At 49.6% G+C, this 12974-nt stretch overlaps 4 protein-coding genes across 8 annotated transcripts; 3 read left to right on the top strand and 1 right to left on the bottom strand.

Moving 5' to 3' along the window:
• Positions 1–28: 28 nt before the first annotated feature.
• FOXG_00827 (histidine biosynthesis trifunctional protein) lies at positions 29–4705 on the top strand. The gene is made up of 2 exons (XM_018377426.1): positions 29–2526; positions 2580–4705. The coding sequence occupies exons 1-2, from the start codon at positions 159–161 to the stop codon at positions 2771–2773; spliced, it is 2562 nt and encodes an 853-aa protein (XP_018233149.1). The 5' UTR covers positions 29–158; the 3' UTR covers positions 2774–4705.
• On the bottom strand, positions 2708–6275 carry FOXG_00828 (uncharacterized protein). 4 transcript variants are annotated; one of them, XM_018377428.1, is made up of 4 exons: positions 5966–6210; positions 5180–5895; positions 3268–5129; positions 2852–3206 (listed from the first exon to the last, which is right to left on the bottom strand). In XM_018377428.1, the coding sequence occupies exons 2-4, from the start codon at positions 5637–5639 to the stop codon at positions 3168–3170; spliced, it is 2361 nt and encodes a 786-aa protein (XP_018233151.1). In that variant the 5' UTR covers positions 5640–5895; positions 5966–6210; the 3' UTR covers positions 2852–3167. The 4 variants fall into 4 exon arrangements, with proteins under 4 accessions (XP_018233150.1, XP_018233152.1, XP_018233151.1 ...); XM_018377427.1 differs by having other exon boundaries at positions 2708–3206; positions 5180–6275; XM_018377430.1 differs by having other exon boundaries at positions 2852–5129.
• Positions 6276–8681: 2406 nt separating this feature from the next.
• On the top strand, positions 8682–8873 carry FOXG_17959 (uncharacterized protein; the record flags this gene model as incomplete). The annotated part of the gene is made up of 1 exon (XM_018397982.1): positions 8682–8873. One exon carries the CDS (start codon positions 8682–8684, stop codon positions 8871–8873), a length of 192 nt encoding a protein of 63 aa, XP_018233154.1.
• A 51-nt stretch (positions 8874–8924) lies between these two features.
• On the top strand, positions 8925–12883 carry FOXG_00829 (uncharacterized protein). Of its 2 annotated transcripts, XM_018377431.1 has the most exons (3): positions 8925–9390; positions 9490–9683; positions 9763–12883. In XM_018377431.1, exons 1-3 carry the CDS (start codon positions 9134–9136, stop codon positions 12714–12716), a joined length of 3405 nt encoding a protein of 1134 aa, XP_018233155.1. In that variant the 5' UTR covers positions 8925–9133; the 3' UTR covers positions 12717–12883. The 2 variants fall into 2 exon arrangements, with proteins under 2 accessions (XP_018233155.1, XP_018233156.1); XM_018377432.1 differs by having other exon boundaries at positions 8926–9390; positions 9490–12864.
• Positions 12884–12974: the final 91 nt, after the last annotated feature.

Genomic DNA, 12974 nt, shown 5'->3' on the forward strand with positions numbered 1-12974 from the left:
CCCACCATTTGTCGCCGATGCAGGAGGACTCATAGTCATCACCTCAACTTTTTCGTCGGGCGATCGATCTTCACTTATGAACAACTCGATTTAACAACCTCCATGCTAAGCTTTCGACTATAATCGACAGCAATTGATTCATCTGGTTCATTACAAACATGGAGACGACTCTACCGCTGCCATTCTTGGTGAGCATTGGCAGCCCCAATGGCCAGGCTACCAATGATGGCCTCACTCGTCAAGAGATTGCCCTTCTGGGAGCTCCTTTCTATGAGACAGCTTCTAAGGATTGGGGTCGCCCCAGTGCCGGAACCAATGCTCACATGGATGCCACAAGTTTAAGTAACCCAGACGATGTGATTGCGTTGCTCGATGGCGGGGTTCGAACGGTTTTTGTTGCTTCGGAGTCCTACTCAGAGTATACAGAATATGGCGCAAGAGTCATTCCCACTGTTTCTTCCCTTGACATTTCCACAGCTTCCGAAAATGGCCTATTGGTAAAGGATTTCGACATTTCATCCAGCGACGTCGACAAGTTTGTTGAGGAAGCATCAGCCAAGAAGATCAAGAGCCTTTACATTAAGCCAGCTCCCAAGACCGATATCGAGAAGTTCATCGAAATTGCCAAGAAGGCCAATGCAATCCCTATCATCCCTTCTACAGGGTTGACGACCGACAAGAACGATTCGAGTCGACTATTGTTATCTAAGATTATCGCATCGTACTGGAAATCCGATCGATCTGACGGCCTTATCCCTACTGTGGTAACCGATGATGCCGGGATCGCGTTGGGTCTCGCCTATACCAGCGAGGAGAGTATTCTGGAGGCTCTTAGGACACAAACCGGAGTTTACCAGAGTCGCAAACGTGGTCTTTGGGTGAAGGGACTTACTTCTGGTGACACTCAGGAACTGTTGCGAATTGGTCTCGACTGTGACAACGACACTCTCAAATTCGTGGTCAATCAGAAGGGCCGTTTCTGCCACCTCCAGCAGTTTGGTTGCTTTGGAGACCTCAACGGCATCTCAGCACTTGAACAGACACTCAAGTCTCGCAAGGAGTCTGCTCCCGAGGGTTCTTACACGGCCCGCTTATTCTCCGATGAGAAGCTTCTGCGAGCAAAGATCATGGAGGAGGCAGAGGAGCTCTGCGATGGCAAGACCAAAGAGAACATCGCTTTTGAAGCTGCTGATTTGATCTATTTTGCTTTAACTAAGGCTGTTGGCGCAGGTGTTAGCCTCGCAGACATTGAGGCTAACCTGGACGCCAAGAGCTTGAAGGTCAAGCGTAGAACAGGCAATGCCAAGGGCAAGTGGGCGGAGAAGGAGGGTATCAAGACCGATGCAGCCCCTGTGAAGCCCTCACAGCCCGCGGTTGAGAAGCCAGCTGATGGACGTATTGCTATGGAGCGAGTTGATGCCTCAAAGATCTCCGAGGCCGATCTCGTAGAGAAGCTCAAGAGACCTTCTCAGAAATCCCCTGACGCCATCTTGAAGATTATTCAGCCTATCATCGAGGAGGTGCGAACTGGTGGCGACAAGGCTGTTCTGTCTTACACCCACAAGTTTGAGAAGGCCACTTCGTTGACATCGCCTGTGCTGAAGGCTCCCTTCCCCAAGGAGCTTATGGATATCTCGCCTGAGACCATTGAAGCTATTGACGTCTCTTTTGAGAATATCCGAAAGTTCCACTCTGCACAGCAGGAGGAGAAGTCTCTCCAGGTTGAGACTATGCCTGGCATTGTCTGCAGCCGCTTCTCGAGACCTATTGAGCGAGTCGGTCTCTACATTCCTGGTGGAACCGCTGTTCTTCCCAGTACTGCTCTGATGCTTGGAGTTCCAGCTATGGTGGCTGGTTGCCAGAAGATTGTATTTGCCTCACCTCCCAGATCTGATGGCCGCATTACCCCTGAGATTGTATACGTCGCTCACAAGGTTGGCGCTGAGAGCATTGTCCTGGCTGGTGGTGCTCAGGCTGTTGCCGCCTTAGCTTATGGTACGGAGAGCGTCACCAAGGTTGACAAGATTCTTGGACCTGGTAACCAATTTGTGACTGCGGCCAAGATGCACGTCAGCAACGACACCAATGCTGGTTGTGGTATTGATATGCCTGCTGGACCCTCTGAAGTTCTTGTTGTTGCTGACAAGGATGCCAACCCTGCTTTTGTTGCCTCCGATCTTCTCTCTCAAGCCGAGCACGGTGTTGATAGTCAGGTTATTCTGCTTGCTGTTGGCCTAAGTGAGCAGGAGCTCCAGGCTATTGAAGATGAAGTTCACAAACAGGCCCTTGCCCTTCCTCGTGTCGATATCGTCCGAGGATCTATCGCTCACTCGGTCACTGTTCAGGTCAAGGACATTGAGGAGGCCATGCGCATCAGCAACGAGTACGCCCCTGAACATCTCATCCTTCAAATCAAGGATGCCGAGAAAGCTGTTGATCAAGTCATGAACGCTGGCAGTGTGTTTGTTGGTCACTGGACCCCTGAGAGTGTTGGCGACTACTCTGCTGGTGTCAACCACTCTTTGCGTAAGTTCTCCCATTAGTTTGTGGTATACGATTGATGCTAACAACTTTCACAGCTACTTATGGCTTCGCCAAGCAATACTCTGGTGTCAACTTGGGCTCATTCCAGAAGCACATTACCAGCTCCAACCTTACTGCTGAAGGTCTCAAGAATGTTGGTACCGCCGTCATGCAACTGGCTAAGGTCGAGGAGCTTGAGGCTCATAGAAGGGCTGTGGAGATCCGACTTAACTATTTGAAGCAACAGTAGTAGACTGGGACAGACAAAAAGGGAAAAGGGCGTATGTAGATAACAGATGGGTTTTCTTTAGGATAGGGGCGCGGACTTGGGACTAGATGTTGTTTCAATATGCACAAGCTTGACAGACCATGGGTGCTTAAGAATAAAATGCAGCTTGCTCAAGTAGTATTTCTAGCCTGTCAAACAACAAAAGCTTTTGTCTGTCAGAATGCCATGATGTAATCACTACAAGTACAATGAAATGCTCAACGCCACGCTATGCCTCAATATGTAAAAACCCTTTCTTCTCAGTTCACCTTTATCCATCTCCTCTTATTCGTTCAGATAAAACTCTCGCCATCAATGTCTATGAAAAACAACCCATAAACACTCTAAAAAGAAACGCCTTTGAATTCGTTACACCTTACTGCCTGTTGGGAGCAGCAGCAACAGCCTCGGTGGCCTGTTCGTGATACTTAGCTTTCCTTCACTTCACTTCATTTCTCAATGGTGAGATGACCAACCCCTGTTATGTGTTGGGCGAGAACGTCCTCCTTAAGCTGACCTTGACGCCGTTGTCCAATGGGAGCAGCGTCAGGGGTTCCGTCGCCCTCGTCTTCATCTTGACGGCCTTCCTCGCCATCTTCGTAAATCTCATCTTCATCGTCCTCGTCGTAAGCTTCTTTCAAGTCGCGTGTCATAGACGCCTTGAGTCGCTCTTCGTCGACGCTACCGCCCAAGACACTTGCGGCTTCGGCAAACTCATCCATAGATGCTCGAGAGATGTAACTATCGGCAAGCCCTTCACCGATCTCGTCCACATCTTCATCTATTTCGCCATCCTCATCGTCATACTCCTCTTCATCATCACCATACTCGCTGGTAGGTCCTCCTGGGCCGTCCTCGTCATCGTCATCATCACTCTCGCTTGCTGAAAAGTCAGCCATGGCAAGAGGATCATCTCTCCAGTACGTGAAATCCGTGTACTCCTCGCCGCCACCTTTTACCAGTGTGCTCACGGGAGGGAAGTAATGGTCAACGACTTCGTTGATATTCACGTAGCTCATCTTGAGCTTGTTGAGTGTCAGTAGATCAAGTGACACTTCAGAGTTGGAATTGATGGTGAAAATGCGGTTTCGAGGGACATCGACGGTCCGGTAAGAGATTTGATCGGTCAAACGATTTCCGTAACCAGCATAAAAGGGATGACGATCTGGGCCGTATAAGTTTCGAATATCTCGAAGAGTTGCCATCTTGAAGATGTGGGGTTTGCGAAGGTAAACCTCTCGCCTCAATGCAGCCATGGTTCTATCGGGCGACAGGATCGTAGGTCCGGGCGGCATCCTGTAGCCATCCTGAACGATACCCGCCAGGTAGGCTCTTGTAGTGTCTGATTGTCCAACGGATCGACTGGTAAGGTACATAATATTATAACCATTGGCGGAAATATCGCTGTACAACTTAGCCACACCTGAGTGAGTCCAGTCACGACCAATCATGTTCAACACGTGGCCAAGGGCATCCGACTTGGTAATGGTACCGTCAATGTCTGAGATGACAACAGGCGTCTCATGTCTCCAGAGGTACATGTTTGCTTTGCAGGTAGCTCGGTTGACAGTGAAAGCCATCGAGTTCGCGCCTGGCTGAAGCTTCAGATCCTTGAGCTGCTGACTAGTCAATCGCAAGGTCTTGGCGTAATTCCTGTTGGGATCTCCTGCATGGCCCGATGAGCTCGGCGGGGTGCGGGGAGGAGTTTGCAAGTCCATAGGACCAGCATCGGACTCGGCTCTTCGATGCAATAGAATAGGAGAAGCAGTTGCATCGCTGCTGTCACTCTGATAACCGGGATCAGAAATAGCATCGGCTGCAGTAGCCCTACGGTGCGACTGCAAAGACGCCTCGATAGTCTTGTTCATAGCAGCCTGCTTGGCCTCCTCACTGCTGTAAATCCATAGGTTTCCCTGCTCATCGAAGCCAATGAGTGCGCCGATGTCATAGTTACCATCCAACTCTTCGGAAAGAATCTGGCGAGCCAGAATCTCAGCCCGAAGAATGTCCTCCTCGTTTCCCTTGAACCCATTCATGTCCAGCATCAAATCACCGCTGTCTGTGACCTTTGTGGGTATGCTTGCGGCAGAGAGTCCCTTAGACAAGGCCCTTGCACGTTCGAGTGCCTCGCCCGGTGCCAGAGGCGGAGGACTAGAGGATCGTTCAGAAGCAACATGCTCATCGTCATCGGCGGAACTGTTTCCGTCTAGACCTCGGCTTCTAGCACTGGCACGGAGAATATCGTCACTATGTGGTCGGGGCACCCTTGAAGACCAGTCGCCGGACGCTGGGCGGGCGCTGGATAACTCTGGAGAAGTCGAAAGAGGGGTGATCAAGCCTGCTCCGGTGTTAACCTATGTTTGATGGAAGAGGACAGCTTATGCCTACCATTGTCATTGTCTTTCTTATAGAGCACGGACGGGAGCGGTCGTCGCAGCTTGGACTCTGTAGCGTCAAGCTCGAACGCTTCTGGCTCCTGCAAACCAGATTCTGACTGTTCCGGGTTGAGCGGTGGACTGCTCGCAGGACTGGAAGCGGGGGAAACGAGCGGCGATGTCTGCAGCGACTGTGGGATCCTGTCTGTGGTCTCGAAGACGAAGAAGGCCTCGCCGCCTTCGCCGAGTTTCATGGAATAGCTTTGTTTGACGCCATTGACCTTGAATTCGACTTTCTTATCCGACGGCCTCAGGAGAGAGAACTTTCCGAATCGGACATGGAACGGCGAGCAGACTAGAGTGCCATCTTCGTGTTCGACGACAATGACATCAATAGCACCACTGAGAGTCGCGGGGTTGATTGAATTCCAGGCTGTCGAGACCGACTCGCTGAGGCCGCGCACGTATTGCATCTTGCCTCTTACGGCAGAGAACGTCGTATGGAAGAGATTTTTCTGTTGCCGGTGTTGATCGCGAGTTGGAGAAGCTGGAGCGGCTTGTCGCGGGGGGTATAAGACGACGATCTGAAGGGCTCAATGACACTGAGAAGTTCCCAAAAGGAAACGAAACAGCAGCAGGTGACAAGAGCCCGGGGCCCTAAAAGAAGTTTATCTGAATACGGAGGGGGAACTTAAGCGTAAGGCGATTCAAAGGTATGCAGTCGAAATTCTAAGGTGAGTTAGACAGAGCAGAAAAGATGGAATGGAATGTGAAATGTTGGGGGAGTAGGTGCAGGTACAGATTGGTTTGAGGCGGGTTGAGCGCAAGGCAATGGACAACGGAGGTACCGAGTACAAAGAGACGCTTGCTGTGGTTGAGCGGGCTTGGCCTGGTCACTTTTTTTTCTGACCCCAGTCGCCGAGTCGATTAGATCAGGTGAAGACGTCACCAGAATTGGAGAAGTGCTTTTTACTTGGAATTTCGAAATTCTAGACAACAACAAACTGAAGTTATTCGGATTGAGACATCACAGAAACGAATGTGTAGTAATTTCATCATAATTTGGAGGCGTCTTACTCCCGTGCCACGGCACACCTCATAGAAGCATAGAAACCGCCTGCAGTCAGCTAAGAATGACGAAGTCGCTGTAACAGAAATGCCATGAGGGGCGTCCCAACATGACACTGCCGTAGTACCGGGTACAAAGGCGCTACCCACAGCTCGCAGGGGTCTAGACGTCCGCCAGAATCATGATGGATGATGGATGCCCCAGCAGAATCTATCACATGAACGGCTCAGGCGGACTAAGTTGCCGAGTTAAGACTCGAATCATTCGGTTTTCGGATACTTTTTTGTAAGAGGTTTCTATAAACCTGATTAGATGTAGTTTTCACAGCTGAATGCGTCATATTCTGTTAATTCTGGTATATACCTTCTTTCAGGTTCTGTCGTTGAACTGATACTGTTGCTGATAATTGAATAGCGCGGATAGGCTGTAAATCTGCAGGGATTTAACATGGCTTTGTTCAACGGTTGAAACATAGACACATACTCAAGTCAACCCATGTTCGAGAATATGCTGGTTACAATATCTCACCGCAGATGATAAGTCATTCAAATTCCGGCGGCTTTGCTCCGTCTGGAGGTGCTCGATTATAACCACCACTATACCTGGCGGTCGACAACACTCGTTGGTATTATTCTGTTGATATTCTATATATTCCAGATCCGTATTCATAGTACTCCAACCCAAATTTGGAGAGGGTCTTGGTTTCTCTAAACTTTTCTGTTGTTCTTTCACTCAACTCTGTGTGTAACGGATATGTCTTCTATCCACTTACACACTGACCGCTTTGCGTGAACCGAGGCAGGTATCCAGGATTCATTAGACGTTAGATCAATATCCCAGCATATGTATTCTCTCAGACATATAGAAATAGAGCAAAAGTTTTCCTAGGTATGTCCTAAATGCTGAAAACATATATTCTTTTGTCTGAGCAGCACTTACATATCAAACCACCTTTACCCACCTTACCCTGTATGTTTAGACAACCACCAAACGCCATGGCTTTGAGTGCGATATGGAAATGTAACTTGTATATGCAAATCTTGATACGATCTTGCATTCTGATAAAGATTTATGCTACCTTATCACATAGTGCCTTAAGTAAATCTGACGACTTTGCTTGGTAGTATTCAACAAGTACCTGCTACTCCAGAGGGTATTTCTTAAGCAGCAGTGGGGATTGGTCAACAAGCCGCGGTCCAAGCACATGCTGAACCACCACTGAAAAAATTCACATCGTTCTGTTATAGGTTCAGAAATCTCAGATCTTTAAGAGGTTCATGATTCGTTCCCTTGTTTCTCTCAAGCTCGACCCATTGCCAAGAGGGAAATGCTACGGTAAAAGTCGCTGTGCCGAGGTGATATTGATGTCATTGATCGATCGAGGCTCGTGTTTGCAACTCACTAGTTGCGTTTGATGGAGTAAAACATACTGTTAAGGAACAAGGCACAGCCAAAGTAAACCATCCATCCAAAGTAGACCAACTTGTCGAACAATATCAGTCCCAGATGTAGAAAATGCTAAACTCAGCGCAAACAAATTCACATGCTTGAAGAACGCTAACATCCCGAGTTCAGAGTCGATAGTATCGGTGCGCTGGCATTAGGCAGGGATTACAACTCCAGGTTGAGTAAAGCCTCGGAGAAAGGCTCATGCCTTTTCGGAGAAGACACGGGCACTAGAAAAAGCCTTGAAAGCTGAAGATGAGGCGACAACCGGCAATTGCAAAGCTCCCAAGCTGATAATGATGATGTCGGTGAAGACTTACCGTTTAACCATGAGAGAAGGGTGAGAAAGTTTTTATGCGTGTGAATCCAGTGAGAGCATCCATGATTAGAGGCAGATTATTGACCAATAGACAAACGTACTTCCTAAGCCTATAATATCGAGTCCAATGCCGCGTATATGCAGACATTGTGTACTCTTGAGGGCTAACAATGGTAAGGAACTCGCCTATCGTGCACCTGACGCCCTCATCCGCAAGGTGTAAAACGGCAGAAACCCTAAATAGGCCTTGTTCACAATGGTAAATGATGATGCCATGCAGACGGGACCACATTATTAAGACCCGAGCCGTTGGGAAAAACTCAGCCATGTCATGTCTTCCGTGAGCGTGAATCTTCCAATCCGCCGCAAACATCACCAGTGACGTTTACAAGGGACTGTGAATTCGCTTACGCACGCTAGCTAGTAGCGCGCCATGTTCGTGAGTGCATTCCAGCAGTTTTACGTGAATAGTAATACTAAATTATGAATATAGGTCGGTAAGAATTGGTTGCAATCGATAATAGACAACTCTGTTGGAAGTTAACGTATAAACAGCGGATTCATACTATAGCATTGCTTGAAAAACTGCGACAAACTTGTGGCAAACGTTATCCAAATACAGTGTAATGAAAACAGTGATAACCGTCGTATCTTGCATGAAAGATCGCCAAGCAGGGTAACATGGCGCACATTTATCAACGCTTTAAGGACCAGGCGACACGCAAGGCACTGTGCCATTGGACGACGAAGACACTGTACCTCCGCAAGAAACAACAGGACAGCGCTGTGGCTGAGAATTTGCACGCTGCAACCATAAGTAACGAGACAACACTAACACCAGAGAAGGAGGCCAGAGCCCAAGAGGGCCGCTGAAATCTCCACCCTTGCCCATGACCACGCTGTCTCTCTAGTTAAGGTCCAAGACCAAGACCATCCTTACCCATGCCCGCCTTTTTTTCACCCACTGTTGGCATCGGCATCTGCCTCAAGGATCCTCCCCTCCCACACGACACCCTGAGCTTGGATTAGGTATTGGAATCGGCCCTGGACCTGGACTTGGACTTGGACTCTTCTCGGTGGTCTGGCAGAGAAGGACACCAACATCTTCCACCAAGATCGAGACCGCTGAGAACATGTCATGGGAGTTGCCCGTCTTGACCACTCTCATCCTCAGCGTACTTGGCTTCTGGTGGATCTATAGCCCTCGCGCCAGCTACCAGAAGGCCCTGCTCTACCTCTTGCTGTGCAGCAGTTTCACCGTCTTCTTTGATCCTCGTCGTCTGATCGAGTACCTATCCCCCGCCACGGTCGAAGCATTGCTGGATTTCCGCATCCATGTTCTTTTGATCCATCACTCCAAGATGGTCTTGACACTTGGTGCTGTCGTTTGGTGAGTCAACGTCCTCTGTCTCGCCCCTAGTCAATAATTAGAAAACAGCGATACCCCTTTGCTCGGACTGCGCTGACCACTGATTCTCTCTCATTACAGGCTACTGCATCGCTCGTGGCAGACGTTATGGAAACCCGTTCCTGACCTGATCAATATCCTCGGGGTCGACGTGCCTGAACCTCCCGATGTTTCCCTCGCTGGCATTCGATCCGATGCTGCTACTCTGAGCTGGACTCGCCCAACCAGTAATCGGCCGGTACAAAAATACACTATCCAAGTCAATGGCGTTCATGGTCGGTCTTACTGTCGAGATCTATCTCGGAACCTTCGGTTGGGGAAAATATCAAAAACTGACTGACACGGTCCATATAGTTGGCGAATCACCGGGAAACGAAGTCGCGATCACTGTCACAGGACTGAAGCCAGATCACTTTTACAATATCAGGGTCGTTGCTGTCGGCCCGAATAACTTCCAGGCCGGAAGTCAAGTTTTACGACTTCGAACATTCGGAAAAGATGGCAGACCTCAGTTAGGTAACTCACGTGTACCTACCAGCTTTCCTAATAACGACCACTCTCATCCGAAAAATGGCGATGAAGATGACGATTCCGACTCGCAAAAGAAGCCTCCAGTTCCGTCTGTCGAGGCGGCCCCTGTGCTTGATGGCAACAACGCGTCCACCTCTGACGTTAGCGCTACCGGTCCAAGTCAGCGACGAAATACAGTCAATCGACGACACTCCCCGTCCGTTGCCAGCATGGACCAACCTCAAATCAAGCTTCCACCTGTGGATGGCCCGGAGCTATCGCTGGACGAACTGAATCGCCGATTTGAATCCACTCGGAAGGAAGTCGACGAGACTTTGGCTCAGTATGCCAAGGAAGAGGCTGAACTACAGCAACAAGAGGAAGAGCTTAAGCAAGAGAAAGATGCCAAGAGACAGGCGCTCAAAGAGAAGGAGGAGCAGACCGCTCAGCTCAAGGCCAGCGTCCGTACTACCATGGAGCAAATGCGCACAGCGGAGAAGGATCGCGCGAGAAAAGAGCAGCAGTTGAAGGACAAGGAAAATAAGAAGTCCAAGATTCGAGATACTGCTTCAAAGCTCGAGAATGAGATGGAGAGGATGAAGAAAGAGAGGGAAGGATTCGAAGCGCAGAAGAAAGAGCTGGAAGCTAAGCGGGATAAAGACGGCCAGGAACTTGACGACTCTAATGCAGAGCTGCAGGAGAAATGTGCTGAGCTAGAGGCCGAGCTGAAGGAGAAGGGAAAACAGCTCCAAGACCTCAAGGCTGCTCGAGAGCAACTTCCGGGTGGCGATGATGAACAGTGGAAGGAGAATGACTTGATCGTGCGAAGAGAATGGGATGCCAGGAGAAAGGAACTGCACAATCAGCTCGTCGCCGAAACCAAGAAGCTTCATAACCTTGATCAGCAGATACGCTTTCTCAAGGAAGAGCAGCATCAGTTGGCGCTTTACTACAGCAGCCAACCAGACCCCACTGCCATGGAGTTTGAGCCTGCTGCCTCCCAAGATGCTCTCGAAAGCGGAAATATCAACTCTCTTTCCCACATCAACTTGTCACCTCCGCCCAACCAATTCGGCCCTCCCGAAGACTCATTCTCAACTGGCTTTAGTCGGGCTGGATTCAGTCAAATATTATTCATGGACCACAATGCAGCCGACAACGCCGATGATCACCAGTCAGAAGCCGACTTCAGGGCGAACGCGGGACCACTCAGCCCTACAGCCCATGCTCTTCTTCCTTCAGGTATCTTTGACGAGACATTTGAGGATGCTGAAGAGCATCTGCCTAGCCAATTCTTGCCAGACTCTGTTACTGCTGCCGAGGAAGATAACCCACAGTCACCACTGTCTTCCGATGGACGCTCTCTGAACATGTTTTCTAGTCCTCACGGCTCATCACATAACTTGCCCTTCCCCCAGTACAACGACGTGGACTCTCATTCCTTGAACATCAACTCTTCCCCTCAACAAGCACCTCTCGCTTCAAGTCACAGGCTGTCCAACCTCTTATCTAACTTTCAACGTAACAGGGGTCCGAAGCCGGCAGATGTGGAAGGACCCGCGATTGGCAGCCTCAAAGCAGGACAGAGCCAATCGTTTCCCCGAAGCACCGATGATCACGATATGCCGGGTAACAAACGCAGGATAAGCTTCTCTTGGATGAACAGGCACTCTGGAGGTGAATCTAACAGATCAAGCATGGCGCCTACGTCTAGGCCATTCTCTGCCAAGAGACTCAACCCCTTTGCCAGTAGTGCTGGAGCTCTTACAGGTGACAATGACTTGCCACACTCGCGGCCCGCGTCGATCACATCCATTGATCTCCCTCGACCTTCGACGGACAGCGGCTCTATCTGGAACATTCCCGGGGATTTCTCTATGCTGGGAACGAAGGGAGTTTGGTCCCCGAACGAAGGACGCTGGTCCTCTAGGAACCCGTCTCGCCGACCTTCGCTCGGTGCAGTACCAACTGTGCTTGAAACAACCCTTGCGACAGCCAATGATGAGATCCTTGACGATGACGATCTCCTCGACCCCCAAACATCACCTAGCCAGGTCGGTGTCATCGGATCTCGCCCCCCAAGCCACCGTGCATCCATGAGTCGACATCTCAACCCAGCGGCACCGACCTTCAGGACACCCTTCTTTACCCGTAGAGAGAGGGATGCAAGTCCTGATAAGGATAAGTCGAAGGGCAAGGAGAAGGAGAAACGTGGAAAGTCCAAGGAAGTTCTGACCCCGACCATTGAAGTGCCTCCAAACCTTGATGATTCACCTTCAGATTCGCGGATGTCTCGCGACACGTATTCTGTTCACACACAAAACTCGATATCAGAATCTCATGAGTCTTTGGATCTAGGCATGACAGCCTCGAATTCTACCACCGACAACAACGCCGCGAGCCACAAGGATGCTGACAGTAGTGTTGTCAAGAAATTGTTTAGGAAAGGAAGTTCTAGCAAGTTCAGTACCTTGTCTTCTAGGCTGAGTAAGGATTCCGTCCTTTTCAAGAAGGGACCTGGCAGCAGCACGTTCTCCGAGAAGAATATGTCAGCAGAGCATCGTTCCAGCATTGGCGATGCAGACGAAATCGGGGAAGATCTGTCTCAGCTTGGCCGCAGTTACGAAAGCGTGACTAGCAGCCCGTCGTTGGGTCAGGGGAGTTTCAAATCGAAGGAGGCCCCTAAAGAGGGTCGCATGGGCATGGGAACATGGCGATTCTCGATGAAAAAGAAAAGCAAGGAGCCTGCGTCAAAAGAGAAGGAGAGTATGGAAAGTGACAGGCCTGCAGATGAGTAGAGAGTGTATATTATTGTGATATACATTTATGTGTAGCAGCATTGAGGTTATGTGTAAAGCGGAGTAGCGTATTTGGCATTAGCATTTGGCAGCAGTGGATAGTAAATCATATATAGCCTGACGGTTATTCACAGCATTGGCAATCGCATCTCAACCATTATAAGTCATGGATATCCGATCATCATTATGTGATTGCTATGCTATAGAATAATAGTGTTTAAGTTGGAGGCTCAGGGGAAGTTCAGCCACAATACATCG

The sequence above is a fragment of the Fusarium oxysporum genome, chromosome 1 (genome assembly GCF_000149955.1).
Source record: "Fusarium oxysporum f. sp. lycopersici 4287 chromosome 1, whole genome shotgun sequence".
Lineage (NCBI taxonomy): Eukaryota > Fungi > Ascomycota > Sordariomycetes > Hypocreales > Nectriaceae > Fusarium > Fusarium oxysporum.

What these genes read in the sequence shown, in the direction of transcription:
- FOXG_00827 (XM_018377426.1), top strand. Translation starts at nt 159, where the DNA reads ATGGAGACGACTCTACCGCTGCCATTCTTGGTGAGCATTGGCAGCCCC. An exon ending in TGGTGTCAACCACTCTTTGC is followed by an intron (nt 2,527 to 2,579) that starts GTAAGTTCTCCC and finishes CAACTTTCACAG; the next exon opens with CTACTTATGGCTTCGCCAAG.
- FOXG_00828 (XM_018377427.1), bottom strand. Translation starts at nt 5,639, where the DNA reads ATGCAATACGTGCGCGGCCTCAGCGAGTCGGTCTCGACAGCCTGGAAT. An exon ending in TAAGAAAGACAATGACAATG is followed by an intron (nt 5,130 to 5,179) that starts GTAGGCATAAGC and finishes ACACCGGAGCAG; the next exon opens with GCTTGATCACCCCTCTTTCG. An exon ending in TCGCCCAACACATAACAGGG is followed by an intron (nt 3,207 to 3,267) that starts GTTGGTCATCTC and finishes TATCACGAACAG; the next exon opens with GCCACCGAGGCTGTTGCTGC.
- FOXG_00829 (XM_018377431.1), top strand. Translation starts at nt 9,134, where the DNA reads ATGTCATGGGAGTTGCCCGTCTTGACCACTCTCATCCTCAGCGTACTT. An exon ending in ACACTTGGTGCTGTCGTTTG is followed by an intron (nt 9,391 to 9,489) that starts GTGAGTCAACGT and finishes CTCTCATTACAG; the next exon opens with GCTACTGCATCGCTCGTGGC. An exon ending in CCAAGTCAATGGCGTTCATG is followed by an intron (nt 9,684 to 9,762) that starts GTCGGTCTTACT and finishes CGGTCCATATAG; the next exon opens with TTGGCGAATCACCGGGAAAC.